The 16,305-nt window shown below is 43.7% G+C and overlaps 1 protein-coding gene and 1 long non-coding RNA gene across 9 annotated transcripts in view; one reads left to right on the top strand and one right to left on the bottom strand.

Moving 5' to 3' along the window:
- SH2D4B (SH2 domain containing 4B) overlaps window positions 1-16,305 on the top strand; it is a 96,778-nt gene that overhangs the window by 60,086 nt on the left and 20,387 nt on the right. For all 6 annotated transcript variants that reach the window (XR_014548306.1, XM_083614819.1, XM_083614817.1 and 3 more), the window contains one exon: window positions 979-1,106. Coding sequence is in view for 5 of the 6 variants with exons in the window: in XM_083614819.1 (XP_083470945.1) it covers window positions 979-1,106 (128 nt within the window). In the remaining variant the exon portion in view is untranslated. The remainder of the gene's footprint in view (window positions 1-978; window positions 1,107-16,305) is intronic.
- LOC310763035 lies at window positions 1,114-16,300 on the bottom strand. 3 transcript variants are annotated; one of them, XR_014548405.1, is made up of 4 exons: window positions 16,211-16,300; window positions 10,009-10,160; window positions 4,561-4,719; window positions 1,114-2,486 (listed from the first exon to the last, which is right to left on the bottom strand). It is a non-coding gene; the product is annotated as an uncharacterized lncRNA (long non-coding RNA). The 3 variants fall into 3 exon arrangements; XR_014548406.1 differs by having other exon boundaries at window positions 4,561-4,716; XR_014548407.1 differs by lacking the exon at window positions 1,114-2,486 and adding an exon at window positions 2,984-3,531.

The raw sequence follows: 16,305 nt of genomic DNA, 5'->3' as shown, positions 1-16,305 counted from the left end.
GGGTTGGAATAACAACAACAATTTATTACTTGTACCCCACCCATCCGACTAGGTTGCCCTAGGCACTCTGGGCAGCTTTAGCCAATGATCCAATGTTGACTTTGGAAGAATGAGAGAACACACCCTAGAGCAGCAGTAGGGAACCAAATCCTTGGGCTGGGCTGGGCTGGACAAATGTGGTCAACCAGGCATCTTTATCTGGCCCCAAGGACTCCCATCAATCACACTCATAACTGACTGCTCCATTGTTTTCCCCTGGCTGGAATGTTTCATTGAATTGTCAGGATGCCTGAGGCTTATACATGTACAAACCAGTTTTTTTCACGGTTGGACTTGCATCCATTGCCCCACCCACGCTAGCATCCAGGCCCAATAAGATAATGCAGCTCTCAGACTGAAAATGTTCCTTGTCGCTGCTGTAGAGGCATGAATGCAAACAAATGGTGCAAACAGTGCCCTCCTACATCAGGAGCTCTGGATGGAGAAGATGGGCAAAAGATAAGGTTCTGTTCCACCTCCAGGATGAAAGCCAATAAAACAAACTAAGCCTGGTTTTTCCATAGACTCAGGTTTCTTATCACTTTTCAGGAACTGGGAGAAAAGCCTCAAAACCATTTTAGTGTGCTGCTTCATTGAACCCTGAAAATTACTCTTTGCTTTGTCTCTTCATCTTCTTGAACCCTGGTTGGGTGGCTACTATGGACTTTTGGGTGGCAGCCCCCTGGTTCTGAAATAGCTTTGGCAAAAAGACTTGCCTGGTGCCTTCTTTATGCACCCCCCATGTTTAAGTAATCAAACCTCATGTTTAATTAGCCTGAAGAGTACTATAGAAAGTGGGAAATAGCATTTTCCAAACCATAATTGCCTCATTGACTGGTTAGAAAAGAAATCCCTTTTATTCCATAATGTGCAATTTCATTTCAGCACAGCAATCTCCGTGCGACTTTAACCTCCTTCTTTTCTTTTCATTTAATACAGTAAAGCCTGGGAACGGCCTCTGAGGCCTTTCTCCAGAGAAGTTATTATTCAGTGGTTCAAAGAAGAGCAGCTTCCGCGCCGTGCTGGATTCGAGAGGAACGCTAATACTGTGGCGCCTTGGTTTCATGGTAAAACTGTTATTTGTTGGCGTTCTTAAGGCTGAAGTGCTTTTCTGGGAAGCTTATAGTGGCTGGGGTGGGATGCTCGAGAGGTTTGTTTATTTCCTGGAGGAAGCTATAGCACATGAGACGTGCACAGCCTGAGCCCCAAAACACAGGTGCCTTTTTACAGATAAAAGAAGGGAACAGCTACATCTCTCTCGAAATAGTATTTTGTTAACCTTGTTGATGTTTATTAGCTGGTGCAGTGCAGTGGTCAAAATAGGCATGGGATAAGTGCATCAGTGGAGCCGGTCCAGTGCTTCCACTGTTGTGTCCACACTGTTCCACCACTTTTCCCTGCTGGTAAGCCCAGCAATATGGCTGACAGGAGGCTAGGTGTTCTGTGGTGTCTTCTCCATAGGCATTCCGTGTACCACTTCAGAATGTGCAAACACGTATGAATTAATGCTGTCCTGTACAGGCAACTCCCCATGTACATGTGTTTGAGGAACATGTGCACATGCATGCGCACACTGCTGCTAACCTGGAAGTGGCATGAAAGGGTGCAAAAATGGCGCAAAAATAGCATCTAGAAATCCCATGAGCCTTTGCAAGTATAAGCACCGACTTTGAGGCCTGTGCAAAGTTGGAGTTTGAACAAGGAGGGTTGAAGGGAGGGATTGTCATGGAGTTTAGTTTTTTTAAAAGGATTTTTCAAGGGTTTCCAGGGGTATAGAGGGTGTTTGCAGGCTTTTTCAATGGCGTTTCCAAAATATGCGATTTCACTTAAACATGCAGTGCTTTGGAATATGACGCTTGCATAAATGGGGAGTTGCCCGTACGGTACTGCACGTAGAAAACTAGCACGTTAGGGAGAAAGCTAGGCTAAATCCTTTCTCCATGACATCTAAAGTTCCGTGTGCAGGGACTATTTATATAAAGGAAATTTCAGGCATGTGGACTTTTACCTGCAGTCTTAGGTAGTACAGCCCAGTGAGCAATGGGTTGACCTCTGAGCTTGGAAGCTGACAGCTTTCTGGTTCTTAATCTCACTTTAGCTATAAGCTCTCTATGTGATCTCGGGCTTGCCATTTTCTGGCATTGTCTTAGTCCTCTGGTCTGCTCATAATAATGATAATGATACCACTGGTCTGCCTTACAAGGCTGTTGTATTGCTAAGGTGTTAAAGGTTAAGTATTCAATAGTCACAAAGTGCTAAGAATGACTGTCATTATATGATTGTTCCGTTGCTTTTCTTTCTCCCTAATATTGTAGCTCGCAGTGCTACTCTTGCATTTTTGTTGCTGTCTTGATTAATTACTGCATTGGTTCCAGTGACAAAGGTCCATGCAAGCCAGCCTTTTGGTGGAAGGAAACATAACCTGCCTCAAACTGAATTGAAGAAATCTGAGGGAAAAAATATATTTTAATGAATCAAAAATGTTTTCAGAATGCTATTAATTCTGGTCCTAAAAATCTAGCCTAAAACGTTTAGTCTTATTTAGAACTGTGCCAAATATTTATCAGCTTCACTTTTCAAGCAGTATCAAACAATTTTGATATGGTAGAAATTTTCTATTAAAAAAAATACTTTGGTTGTGCAAATAATTACCCTTTTCAGTGATATCTTTGCAGCTTGGTGGTTGTTGCTTTGATTGCCTTCTTTGCATGCTAGGCAGGGCCATCCCTACCATTAGGCATGAGGCAACTGCCTCAGGTGGCAGATCCAGTGTGGGAAGGAGCAGCAGCATTCACTTTTACCTCTGCCCCGCTTGTCCTAAGTCCCCTATTCTGGTCTGCTGCCTCAGATGTGGTAGAGGATGCTACACCTGTCAGCAGTCTCAAAGTGAAGATTTAGCTGCCAGTCTGGTGGGCTTCTGTGTGTGCAATGGGGAAAGGGGTATCATCTTGTCTTGGGCTCGTCAGAGGCTGCTTCTTCCTCCCTTTCTGTATGAATTATTTTGGTAATCCCACCCATCCAAGGATCACAATGTAAACAGAGAAGTGTCTATTCTGTGTGGCCAGTCAGATTTGCCTATCTGATGTCGTCATTGATAGCAAGTGATTGTGCAAGGAAAAGTAAGAACACCAATAAGCAAGTAACAACAACAAAAGATGAGTAGCTTTAGCTTTCCTGTGGTTTTATTGGATTCGAGGACAGATCTGTCCAGGCAGTGTAGGGTGAGGCCTACTGGCAGGCAGAAAGCATTGACAACAAGGCCTAGGTGAAATCCCTTTGTTCATGAAACTGCTGAGTGGTCTGAGAAGATCTGTAGAGCACTTGACTTAAAATATCAGCTGCTTCTGATGACCACTTGAGCTGCTTAGCCACCATCGACTGCACACCACTTTTTTGCCTCTGTCTCAGCAAAGCGCGAGAAATTCCTTAACACAAGGACTGAATCTGGCCGCTGCTGCGTTCTGGCTGAAATGAAGCCCTTTGGAACCAAGCCTACGTTGGTGAGGAAAGTGTAGTTGAATAGTACTCTTTGAGTATCTTTGCCTCTTCCCACCCCCCGCCCTGCAGAAAAGCAAGATTTAAGTATATATAATGGATGAACTATTCAATCAATAGGTTGTTGTATTAGAAATAATGGTAAACCTGCTCACACTCACATGCAAAGTGCTTTGTGAGGTAATGCTGCATTCGTTGAATTTTATTTTCTTTATTCGTTGCATTTATAGGCAGCTCAGTTGGTTAGAGTGTGAAACTGACAATGCCAAGGTAGTGGGTCCGATCCCCATTTGGGACACCTGCATGTTCCTGTGTTGCAGGGAGATGGACTAGATGACCTTCGGGGTCCCTCCCAACTCTACAATTCTATGATTCTGACTTTTTCTCCAAAGGAGCTCAAGATGGTGCGAATGGCAAAGCTCTGTTCACTGTGGGGATGGAAATTGTGGTTTGGGCATGCCTGTAAACCTTGATTACAAGGGGGAAGATATTATTGCAGGGCCAATGGGAATCAGTAGGATTGTTCCAGTTGACCTGGAGGGGCTTTGAATGGAGGCTGACTGAACTGGTGAACAGCAGGAAATACTTGAATCAAAAGCCCCTTTGTGCGGTGTCACAAATCGCTGACATATCTTTCATAAAATAAAATAGATGAAAATTCACCTCCATGTATCTGGGTTTGTGAAAAAGAAAAGAAAAATAGAAGAGGTCTGAGTGTTTACAAGATGCCAAAGAAAGTCAATTTCTATGTGATTTAAATTCAAGCTACCTTAGTCATTACACAGAATGAATAGTACAGATAAAAGGGCTGTATTGTTATGAGAAAATGAATGGAGGCAGAACAAGCTTCCTAAACTTGAAATAATATTTAGCGGGGTTGGCTAAAACACACAATTTTTTAAAAATTGGGAGGGGATTGTCTGACATAAGGATTTCCCCCCCTTTCTTTCCATAAGCCCTATCAAGGTATAGAGGTCCTACTCACTGAAATAGATTTGCACAGGAGAAGTTCTTAGTGGGTTATACCTTAAATGCCCAGTGTCATGAGTGAGATGCTGCAGTTGTCCAAGGACACATTTAGAGTACTGGTGGAGTGGACCCAATGGCAGTCTTTTAACTTAAACTCTCTCTCAGGTTTGTTGTGAGGATACCGTGGGATAACTTCCTATGGGTCCTCCTCTGCTGCTTGGAGAACAAAGAGGAAAATGATTTTCTAGATCCATCTCAGTCAGGGTTTAGACCTAGTTTTGGCACAGAAAGTGCTTTGGTCACCTTGTATGATGACCTCTGTTGGGGGAGAGATGGGTGAAATGTGTCACTGTTAATCCTCCTTGACCTCTCAGCAACTTTTGATACCATCAACCATGGTATCCTTCTGGAGCCACTGTCCAGGTGGGTGGCACCACTTTGTGGTGGTTCTGCTCTTACTTGGATGGTCATTACCAGAGGGTGATGCTTTGGGGGGAGTGAGAGCTTTTTGGCCCCAGATAAGACTGAGGAACTCTTAGTGGGAGGTTCCCTAGACTCGATGGATGGGAGGTTGCTGTTCTTGATGGAGTTACACTCCCTCTGAAGGAGTGACTACACAGCTTGGGGGTACTTTTGAATCTGTTGCTATCACTTAGGTGCCATGGGCTGCCTTCTATCACTTTTCACTAGTGGACCAACTACATCCCTGTCTGGAAGGCCTAACTTCTGCCTTCAGTGCTCTGGTAGCCTCTACGCTAGATTACTGCAATGTGTTATATGTGAAGCTGCCTCTGAAGTTAGTTCAGAAACTTCAGCTGGTGTAGAATTCAGTGGCCAAGCTGCTTACCGGGGCAAGGTGCTTTGAGTATATACTGGCCCAACTGCACTGGCTGCCAATTAGTTTCCTGGCCCAGTTCAAAGTGTTGGTTTTGACCTGTAAAGCCTCAGATGGTTCAGGACTGCAGTACTTCAAGGACCGCCTCTCTCCATATGAACCCAGACCCTGCAAGCATCATCAGGGCCTTCTTTGTGTGCCTCCTCCATGAGGCCAGGCCTTTGCTGCAGTGGCTCCCTATTTGTGGAACGCTCTCCCTAAGGAGGCTCACCTGGCACCTTCATTACATATCTATAGGCACTAGAAGAAAATGTTTCTCTTCTCCCAAGCCTTTGGCTAATAAAACAAGCTGGCCTTTTAATCTCTCTCTCTCTCTCTCTGGGGATATTGTTATTGTTTGTTACTAAGTTATGTATTTTTGTGTCTTTATATTGTAATTTGTCCTGTGATCCTTGAATGAAGGTCAGCTTAGAAATTTAATTAATAAACAATGGGCAGGGGATCACCTAAGAATGATAAGTAAGTCATTCCGTTCAGAGGAAGAGTGAAATATAAGAGGAATCAACTAAAGCTCAGTCTAGCCTTCTTCAGGCATTACTCAAGTGCACAACCTAACCATGAGCAGGGGGAACAGATACGAGTGAACTAAGTTCCTATCTCCATCTGTGTGAGTTGTAAGACAAACATTTGTAGGACAGAGCCTCCTGTACCCATGGAGATTTAGAATCCTGGAAGAATATTACACATGCTAGACATTCTAGAACAGTTGGGGGTATTATTTCCTTAAGGACCATTGTGTTGCATCATCATGAAGCTGAAGCAGAACAAGGGCAATGCTTCCTTGCTCTCACTGGTTTTGCCTCCAGTCGTGTGAGAGCAGAATGCTAGACTTGATGGGCCATTGCTTTGATCTAGCAGGACTCTTCTTACATTCTGGAGCTGCTGAGTTAAAAATATATATATAGAGAGAAATGGGACCCAGCAGAAACAGGGAATGTATTTGCTGCCACAGTAAATGGGATGAGAACGTTTCTGGTGCCAATCAGGGGGCCGGGAGTGGGAGAAGAAAAATGAGGCAATCTGCAGAGGGCATGAGAAAATCAAGCAGTGCTTGGGGGCTGAGGGCTTACTGGAAAAACTGTAGTGGCTGTTTCTTTTCTTGCTTTTCTCTGGCTGTTTTAAGGTGGCCACATGGGCCACCGTGTTCACCACAGATGTCTCTGAAATTATGTTTTGTCACAACTTAGTGCCTTTCTGAATGAGGGATCTGGGGGATCTGGCTGTGTTATGTAATTTTGTTTCTCAGCATCCCAGATGCGGCATTGCAAAATCATGGACAAATCACATCAGCTGTGTCAGACAATTGGATTAAACATCAGTGTGGGGAAATGAGGCTGACGACTCGATGGCAAGGGCATGGAGGAAACAAACCTGACATGAACAGCCGCATAACTGAAACTGCGCAAATGTATTTTCAGTGTGTGCCATGAAGAAAAAGCGAGGCACTTTTGGACACTTAGGAAAATGTAAGCGAATTGAAGTAAACAGGTTCAGCTACACCGTAGCTGCAGTACTCTTGAGGTGAATGATTAGACAAAAATAAGGAAGCATTTGGTCGAGGGTTCCAGTGTTCATTTGTAATCAGTGTTTCGGTGGTTGTAGAATACTTGCATTAATGTTTGGTACAAGACTGTTTCCAGGTGATTATGGCTGTTTTTCAAGGTCAGTCAGCCTTCAGCAATACCAAGGGGGGAAAAGTTGATTGCCTTGTTGACTCCAATTCACCTCCCCTGGGAAGCCACTGTGGTGGTTATTTCCCTCCTTTGTTCTCACAAATAATTTGATCCTTCGTACAACATGTCACCTCACTTTAGTTTTTAATAATTGTTGAGAAAGCTGCCCGTCCTTTTGAAGGCCTTGTGATTGTCATTCTAGGGCCATTGTAGTTGAGAAGTGTCTGCACCAAGACGTTATTAGCAAACACGATAAATGTTTTAGAGCCGTGGCCTCCTGGAGGAAGAAAGAAGAGTATCTAAGGGAGGTAACGTGATCTGGGGCATATGGCAAGGAGAAAGGAAGCGAAAAAGGCCAGCACTGCTGTTGCTCTGAAACCGGAGAGCCAGAGGGCTGAATAATTCATGCCGACGGTCTAATTGTCAGTGTGGAAATAGGCCTTGCTAACCCTCCACAATGCACCGAACATCTTTCCTTTGTGTTTAACTGGGAGTCAAGTGCTTATGCACCAAGGCTGTAGATGATGGATGGAAAAAAGATTGCTTTATTGGAGAGCTGCTACTGATTCAAAAGAGGGGGGAAATGTGATTACATCAGGTGCTAGCACAGATGTGGAAACAGACTTGCTTGCTGAAGCATGATGAAGGCTTAAGAAATAGAAGCAGCCCCCTGTACCTTGGATACGAGTTGCCCTGGGCATGACAATGCTCAGTATTAATGTAAAATTTTAATCTAATCTTGAGGCTTAAGCAATGAAAGACCATCCATGTCACTAATTAAGGATGTGCACCAATGCCAGGGCATGTGGATTTGCAGGTATTTTTGCTTTTTATTCCTGTTTTGTTCTCGTCTGACTGTTGATGAATCCTAGCAACTGCTAATTAACATGTCCAAGAACTTCTCTTTGTGTACAGAAATGGAAGGCAGCAATAGCCAGTAATGGACTACTCTATTGTAGGCTAATTAAGTGTGTGTGTGTTTTGGGGGGAGGGTGTGTCCAGACATTTCTGAGTCCGATGAGTGGAGCATGATAGCAAAAGTCAGGCCAGGCCAGAATCCCACACGTATACTTTTGCAGGACCACTTATCTCCCCCCAAAAAGGGTGTGTGTAGAATATTGGTGGCTTTCAAGGGGTGGGATGTGAGTGGCTGAGTTTTTAACAACAAAAAGCTCCACTCACCAGTCCAGTGGTGACACAGATAACTACACTCACTGGCACTATCCTCAGGGCTGCCACTGACATGCATCCATACGGAATGGTACTGGCATGATTAAAGATGATGTAAGGAAGTTCAGGGGCACAAATCCAGAGCTCTGCTTACCACCACTGCTGCCTGGCCATGAGGGCTGTTCAGAAAAGCTTCTTTCCTTTCATTTTAAGCTCCACCACTTGATTATGACCTCTCCTGCACGCGAAGACAGTTTTCAGTGGATTGAGTGGCCAAACCAATAGTGGCTCCAAAGGTCAAGAAGGTGCTTTCTGCACCTGCTGTAGAGGGAGGTGCGGGGCAGATGGGGTTCATCAACCTGGGAAGGTAGCCCATCTAGGAGAAGGAAAACTCTGGTCCTAAACGTCTGCTGCCTTGTAGGGTATCCTTAGGAGAAGAAAAGACTAAAGAGTAAACCCTACAAAAATCAGGAGTGGACTCCCTAAGATGGTTGGATGGTGCCTTTCGGCAACACCTGCAACCACACTGGTGCCAATGTATTGCTCTGGTTTCCTTTGGACCCAAAGGCCAAGAAGGGGGTCTTGTCATCTGAGCAGCCCAGGACCTCCATACACACTGCCCAGGCTTGTGCCCCAGGGAAGTCACTTCAGTGCTGCTAACACAGTGTTTTGGCTTCACCCCTGGAGGCACACTCCCTTGTCTCTTGAGACAGACGGATGCCAACAACAGCTTGATTATCCAATGCTTTCATGTCATCAAGATGGCTGTATGATGCTTACTATTATTTATAGTTATGCTGGGACAGCTTTCAATACCTTTTCCCAACATACCCTAGCAGGGCAAACCTATATCCCAGGGAACTTATGTCTCTGAACTGCAGCTCTCAGCATCCCTTACCATTGGTCATGCTGGCTGGGACAGATGACAGCTGGACTCCAACATCAGGAGGGCTGCAGGTCCCTCATCCCTGCTATGCATGTGTACTTAGAAAATCCCATTGAGTGCTACAGTTTCAGCCTAAAGAACACTTCCTTCTTTAGATGAATTTCATGTTCAATACAGTACTATTTATTTATTTTATGAATCACTTCCTGTGAAATATTCTGAAGTGAATTAACAATAAAGCATTTATAAATTCATTTTCTGGCCAATGTAGATAAAGGCAAATTCCATTTAAGAGCTATTTCAAAATAACTTTAAATGGGTTAGTAGATGACTATCTGATAATTAATCCAATGTTTTGACTCTCACTCATATTAAATATTTCTTACATAGATTTTGGCTCAAGCTCAATGTTTGCATAAAACTACTAATGGAATTGGACACAATGCTTGCTGAAAATAGATTCCACAGCACACATTTTAAGTCTAACGTGTGACCAGAACTTGGAAAAATGACTTGGCTTTCTCCATCTCACTCTCTTGCCTCGGGAAATGTCCCTTATAGAGGTATACAAAAGAACTGATCCCAAATCAGGAACCCGGTGGATCCACTTTGGATAGATTTGGGTCTTGTCTGAGCTGAAGTGGGATCTCTCCAAAGCACCACAAATTGAAATAGGGATTTTTAAAGTCCTTTGGGGTGCTTTGGAAGTTTGCATATAACTCTTTTATATGTGTCATCATATTGCAAATTGTTTTGTGATGCCTTATGGGAAACGATTCATAAAAGAAATAAAGAAATTGAAGAGAAATACTGCATATATAATGGTAAAAGTACTGACTCTACAGGTAACTTTTTTGCAGACGACCTTCCTACTGACCTACCTCCATAAGACTACATCCTTATCGATTTCAGCCTCTAGATGGAAGTCGCTGAAGCTGTCAATCTGAAGTTTCTTTTGGAACCACAATATTTTTGAGGCTTGACAAGGCAAAATTATGCTCACGAATGGGCTCTCAATGGGGTTGCTTGCACTCTGCAATCATGCCAAGGGAAAGCACGTGATTACAGAGAAATATGTAGAGAGATCAGACTGCAAAACGTTGTCACTCAGGAAGCAGTGGGAGACAATACTTAACCTACTGACATTACAATGGAGAAATAGCCGAAGGATTATTAGAAAATAAAAAGCAGGCTTTGGGGGGTAGGTTTCCATTAGCTGTTTTGTACACATATAAAAAATGTGAGTTTATTTATGTGGACCAAAGGGGTCAGGTAAGAAAACGTAAGCCTGTGGTGAATATAAATTAAGGCACTTTCTTTGTTGCCTCTCTCAGACACTCGAGAAAGACTTTAGCCCCATTTCCATCCTTAGCAGTTATATGGCTTGCATGTTTACCTACAGTAAAAGCTTATACGACACAAGCTATCTATTATTATTATTATTATTTAAAACCCACATACATTCCCAGGTGCACACAGTTCTGAAGGATGTAGATTATGCAGATGCAGGGAATTTCAGGCTCCACCCCCACCCACCACCACCAGGCAGAGGAACAACAACAATGGGATGTGCAGAGACAAATTCCAGAGCACTGGTGTGCCTCCCTCCCCACCTATCCTGTAAAAGTAGTCCAGAAGAATCCCATGGTATCAGAAGCTGATGAGAGGTACAGGAGAAACAACAGATCCCATTTTTCGAGCATAGGTTGTATTCCAGAGTGATTGAGAGAGTTTCAGTGCCGGAAGTCTGGCCAAACTTTTCAGCTGGCACTTTTGTGGGCTGGAGCTCCTCCCTGCCCACTGTGATATGTTGATGTAGGTGTTGGAAAAATGTCCTGGGGGTGCCTGCAAGACCCCAAAACTCTGAGCATCCTCCAGTACGCACAGCTCTGGAAAAGGAATTTCCCCTCATCTGCAGTGCGCTCAGCAACATATACCAGCTAGTATATGCACACTAATCTTCTGGCATAACGCAGCAAGAAGAGTGAGACATCGTAGATCTGCTCTACTATTTATTTACACACTATGTGCAGACAAAAGCATGATGGCGTCCGTTCTCTCCAGCTCCGAGAGAACGAACAGAACAAGTAAAAGTGAAAGTACATTACGGCGGAAGAAATAAGAGTGTCTTCCGTTTCCCACACTCTCCCCAGACAGGCACGTGATTTACAACAATCTCATCTGCAGCATCAGAGGAGTGAAATTGCTAACAGGAGGTCCCCTTTGGATGGTGGGGTTCAGCTTGCTGCCTGTGGAAGGGGATTCTACCCACTCACATAACTGGCCAATTGCGAGCATGCAAGGGGGCAGGCTGCTCCCAGGGGGCAGACCCAACTGGGCCTGCAGGCTTCTCTTGGGTCCACGACCTGGGAATAAAAGGGACCTGTAGCCTACCTTCCTGGGGGAAACAAGGTGAATCATGTGGACTTGAAAGAGTATAGTCCTTTGCTATGAGCTTTCCTTTCCCCAGCATTACCGTACCTAGTTACCACTTCCTTAGTGTTAAAAAGACAAACCTTTATTCTAGCACCCATTAAATAAAATCAATATATAAATGCATCAGAAGCAACTAGACAAATATTAAGTTCACTTTGTTAATTAGAAAGTTCTCACTTGAGCTTAAGCAATTTAGAAGAGGGGGGAGGGAACCGTTCAAATTCCCTGGAGCTATTTAATCTTTAATTGAAATGTGGGTTTCTAAGGAAAAAAAATATTTCCAACTTGTGTGCTTTTAATGTGCCTGTTTGGGCAGGGGGGGGACCCCTCTGTGAAGGGTATAACATTCAGTTTGTGGTGGATTTTGGACTTGCTTCATTGACACAAAGCAACTGATCCAAAAAGAGATACCATGTATTTGTATGTGGCAAATATGAATTCATATATTGCAAAGAATTAGTAGAAGTGCACTGATATTTGGTTAGGTTTGGCGGCAGTTCCCTGTTGATTGTACTTTCTACACTGTGGCTACTGTAGCACTGAGACTTGAGGCTTTGCTTCTTAGGATAGCTTTAAAGAGAATTGTGATTTTAATTTGTTCTGGTTTCAAAGTCCTCTTATTCCTTGGCTTTGTAGTTAAGTATAGACTGTAATTTACAATGCGTCGTAAATATATATTTTAGTAATGCTGCTCAATAAGCTGCAAAGAATGATATCCGGCTCCCCCCTCCCCAGCTGGGCAGCATACAAAATTAATACCCTATTTTAAACAACAGTTTTCTTTTGCAGCAGTGTCAGTGAAATTAAATAATTCAGATTAAGTGGTTCACGGGCACTAGATGAGGTGCTTTGAATCTGAGCTACGATCAGAAATCTGTTGGAAGGCATTAGGAAACCAGTTCCGATTCGGATGCATTGTTGGAAAAGGCTGGTTCCTTGGCCATCAGGGATGATGGCAAACTGAGAAGCAGGTGAGCAGGCAAACAGGGAAGTGGAGACAGGCAGCTTGGGAGCAACTCCGAGAAACGAGTTGGTTACTAATCTCTTTTGTTTTGTTACTGCAGCAGCCTCGGAGGGCTTCCAGACCGTTGCAATTTGGGACAGGGGGTGAGAGTCAGTCACATTCTGGCAAATTCAGGTTGCACAATTAAAGCTGATTTAGTGCTCTTGTGCAAAAACCTGCTCCCCCCCCTGCTTTATGCAATAAGGAAAATGGTGGGGATATGTACCAGATAGTGTGGGATAGTAATTGCTTGACACAAGGCTATCTAACCTTCATCTGAGGTCCTTTCTCCAGCTCTCTCCTCTGAGAGGAGGCTTGGAGGCTGATGACAAGGGGAGGTGGCCTTCTCAGTTGTGGCTCCCCATCTGGCTCTCTCCAGCGAGAATCACCTGGTGTTTTCAGTGACATCTTTTCAGTGCTGGTAAAGTCTTACCTGTTCCCCCAGGCCTTTGATGGACTGAGATGGTTCTGTTTTATCGTGCTGCCGAAGCTTCTTATGGCATTTTACATGTTGTATGAAAAAGGAGGATTTTAGCTTAGGCCTCTTCACATGTATTCTGCAGTGGTACCATTCGAAAGGAGCTGCCCTATACATTTTTCCTGAATATCTGAGTTGGCTCTTTATGTCCTGTTTTTTATTTTAAAGGATTCCCAGGTGCTGCTGTGTATGTGCTGCCTTCAGTATTTGGGCTCATTTGCCATCTCTCTGACACACAGGCCAAGCCTAGCTTTAACTGGCTTCTACAGCAAACAGTTATTTTCACATTAGCAACAAATTGCAATTAGGGCAGGCGAGACACAGTTCAATATGAGTTGCCACCAAAAGGAAAGCAGTGAAGGGAGAGAGAGAGAGAGAGAGAGGGAGAGAGAGGGAGAGAGAGATCAGCATCTCTAGTAAATTAGTAACTTCTCAATGACAGTAATACAATGTTTGGTCTTCTTTCAGGCTGCCCAATTAACCTTTTTGACTATTCAATACACAAAAGCCGGACCAATCATTTTACTCGTCCATCATTAAATAATTGAAATCATGTCAAAGATGGTGTATCAATGAAGAACTGAAGTTGTTGACAAAACATTTACACTCTGTTGATGGTGAATTTGAGACAGAGATGAAATGAAGCCAATCAAATCAATAATAGCCCTTCGATACTTGTTGATTATTGATTGTGGTCATTGGTTTAAGACCAACAAAAGGACAGACTGCTTCACGTAAAGTGTTTCTAACATATGGAATTATTACATTCAAGAACTGTTGATGGCCTCTTGCTTCAAAGGCTTTTGAAAAGTGATTAAATTTATGCAATGCTTTTTTCTGGGGGGACGCAGGGGTATACATACCCCTAAACATTTTGCGAATCTAAGTTTGGCCTCATTGAGAGGCAGTATTTCAATATGAGTAGGAAAATGAGAGTACCCCTATTTATTTATTTTTAGAAAAACAACACTGAATTTATTTATGGCAGATCTAGGTCCAAGAGATAGGATATTTCCCCCCCTTTTAGGACTTCTCATTTATACTAACTTTCAAAACATTTCAACATGAGAATCAGTTCAACCAAAGGCATTTGGTGCAGATTAAAACAGAATGCTGAGCAGACATCTAAACAGAGTCTTATTAATTCAGAATTGCACAACCTACTAGTAACTACTGGAAAAGGGTCAAAACTCAGAGAGCAAAATTGGTGAGACCCCCTTGGGGATTCTCTCAAATTCCATGGAAGGCCTTGTAGACGAAGAGATCAATGAGTCAATATGCAATGACTCAGCCTATGTCACAAAATTCATAGTTCTTTGAGTTAATTCATCATGGTGCAGCACTGCTGAGCAATAATGCAACCCTGCAGTGTTAGGAGACAGCTGCTGTGACATACATTCGTAATACTTTAATATGTCCCAGAGTATTCCCCCCCCTCCCGAAGTGTACTGCGCTCAGCAGGGTTTCCTAGATGAAACTTCTCAGAGTTTTTGAGAGTTAAGGCTGTGGTTTGTATACATTTGGCTCACGGCTGAGGAGACTGTCGTTCATCACAGTGCACGGTAATATTTTGAGGCGCTTGGTGATAACGAGAGGACCAATTGCATTTGTATATAGTTTAATCTGATGGGTCATGTTTATAATCCAGGCCTGCAGCATTCATATGAAGAGAACTATTGAAAACAAGCCCCATGGGGTGTGGGGGTGGCAATACATGGACACACTATTTCAGATTTCCAATTGTCTTACAATGTCTCTTTAGGTTTTATCTATTAATATTTACTTGTTTAATTATTTTCTTTACTATGAATTGTACCCCAAAGTGGCACAAAGGGAAGGCGGCTTGTGAAAACAACCTTTCTTTTCCTTTACTCCTGCAGCCTCCTGTACTCACACTCACACCCACACCCACACCCACACCCCAAAACCCTCTCCAGATAGTAATCCCTATCCAAGAGAGGGAGGTGTATCATATAAAGCTGCATTGTAAGAGGGGAATTACCCAAAACTGGATGGAGGGATCTTCTTTCTGGTTCAAAATCCTTTTGCTCGATTTTGGGGGGGGGGGATTTCTCCTTCCTACTGCAGTCCTGTACCACACAACTCCCATTGTTCAGGTATAGATGCTGTGCATGTGTCTCTCTATAGGGGGGTAGTCGAAGAAGCATCATTTAATTATGTCTGTTCTGAATTTCCCACCATCATGCAACCCTGATAGTAGCTTTGTAGATCTTAAACTGCAGCGCTCTGGTGTTTGTATGCCCACTTGTGACAGAGCAATCCTAAACATGAACATCAGAAGGGCGTCCCCATGCATTCAGTTGCACACTTTCCTGGGAATAGGTCTGATAGTCTGCTAAGATCAGCTTTCCAATATACCTCTTTGTGATGCAGTCTTAGGTACCACACCCAGAACACACAATTCATAGAACCGTAGAGATGGAAGTGTTTGCTAATACTGGGGGCTGATGTTGCATTCCTCTTTTGTACCCGCAAAATATATCTTCCAACATTCCACCAATGAAACTAGGGACACTCCCTTGCATGAGAGCATGAGGTGGGGTGGGGGCTAGCAAATGCCAAATCAGGGGAAATACAATCCAGATCCAAGAAGATCTACTAGATCAGGATTCCTCAACCTCGGCCCTCCAGATGTTTTGAGACTACAATTCCCTTCATCTCTGACCACTGGCCCTGCTAGCTATGGATCATGGGAGTTGTAGGCCAAAAACATCTGGAGGGCCAAGGTTGAGGAAGACTGGACTAGATCTACCCCATGCCTTGGAGGAAACAACTGCAGCATGTCCACACACTTAGGGTTATAGAGCAGGGATACTAAAGCAGCTGGCAATGCCCAGTTTAAAAACAGTAAATGCTACCTAAGAAATCAAACATTTCCTCACATTAATCTGGTGCCTCTTTTGGATTCTGATTGAAGCACCCATCAGTTAGGCTGAAACTATCAGAACTGAGCCAGCATCAATCCATCCACAACTCTGCTCTGACCTACTCTCATCTCTTGGCTCCTCTGCCCCAAGGAAATTCCATCTGCATCCAGACATAATGTCAGTTTCAACCCCACCCAGGACTGTGTCTTTCACACAAATCCAGCCATCCTTCCCTTGCAGATTTTCACCCCGCCTGCTGCTGCTCCCCACCAGCTTACCTCTTCTTATGCATCCCTAGAGTTCAAAGGTACATTAAGGAGACATGAAGAACATTTGTCCACCCACAAAGGAGACAAGTTTGCAGTATGTATCG

The sequence above is a fragment of the Podarcis filfolensis genome (genome assembly GCF_964270895.1).
Source record: "Podarcis filfolensis genome assembly, chromosome: 5".
Lineage (NCBI taxonomy): Eukaryota > Metazoa > Chordata > Lepidosauria > Squamata > Lacertidae > Podarcis > Podarcis filfolensis.
Note: the sequence above shows the minus strand (reverse complement) of the source record. Positions and strands in the feature narration are given on the sequence as shown.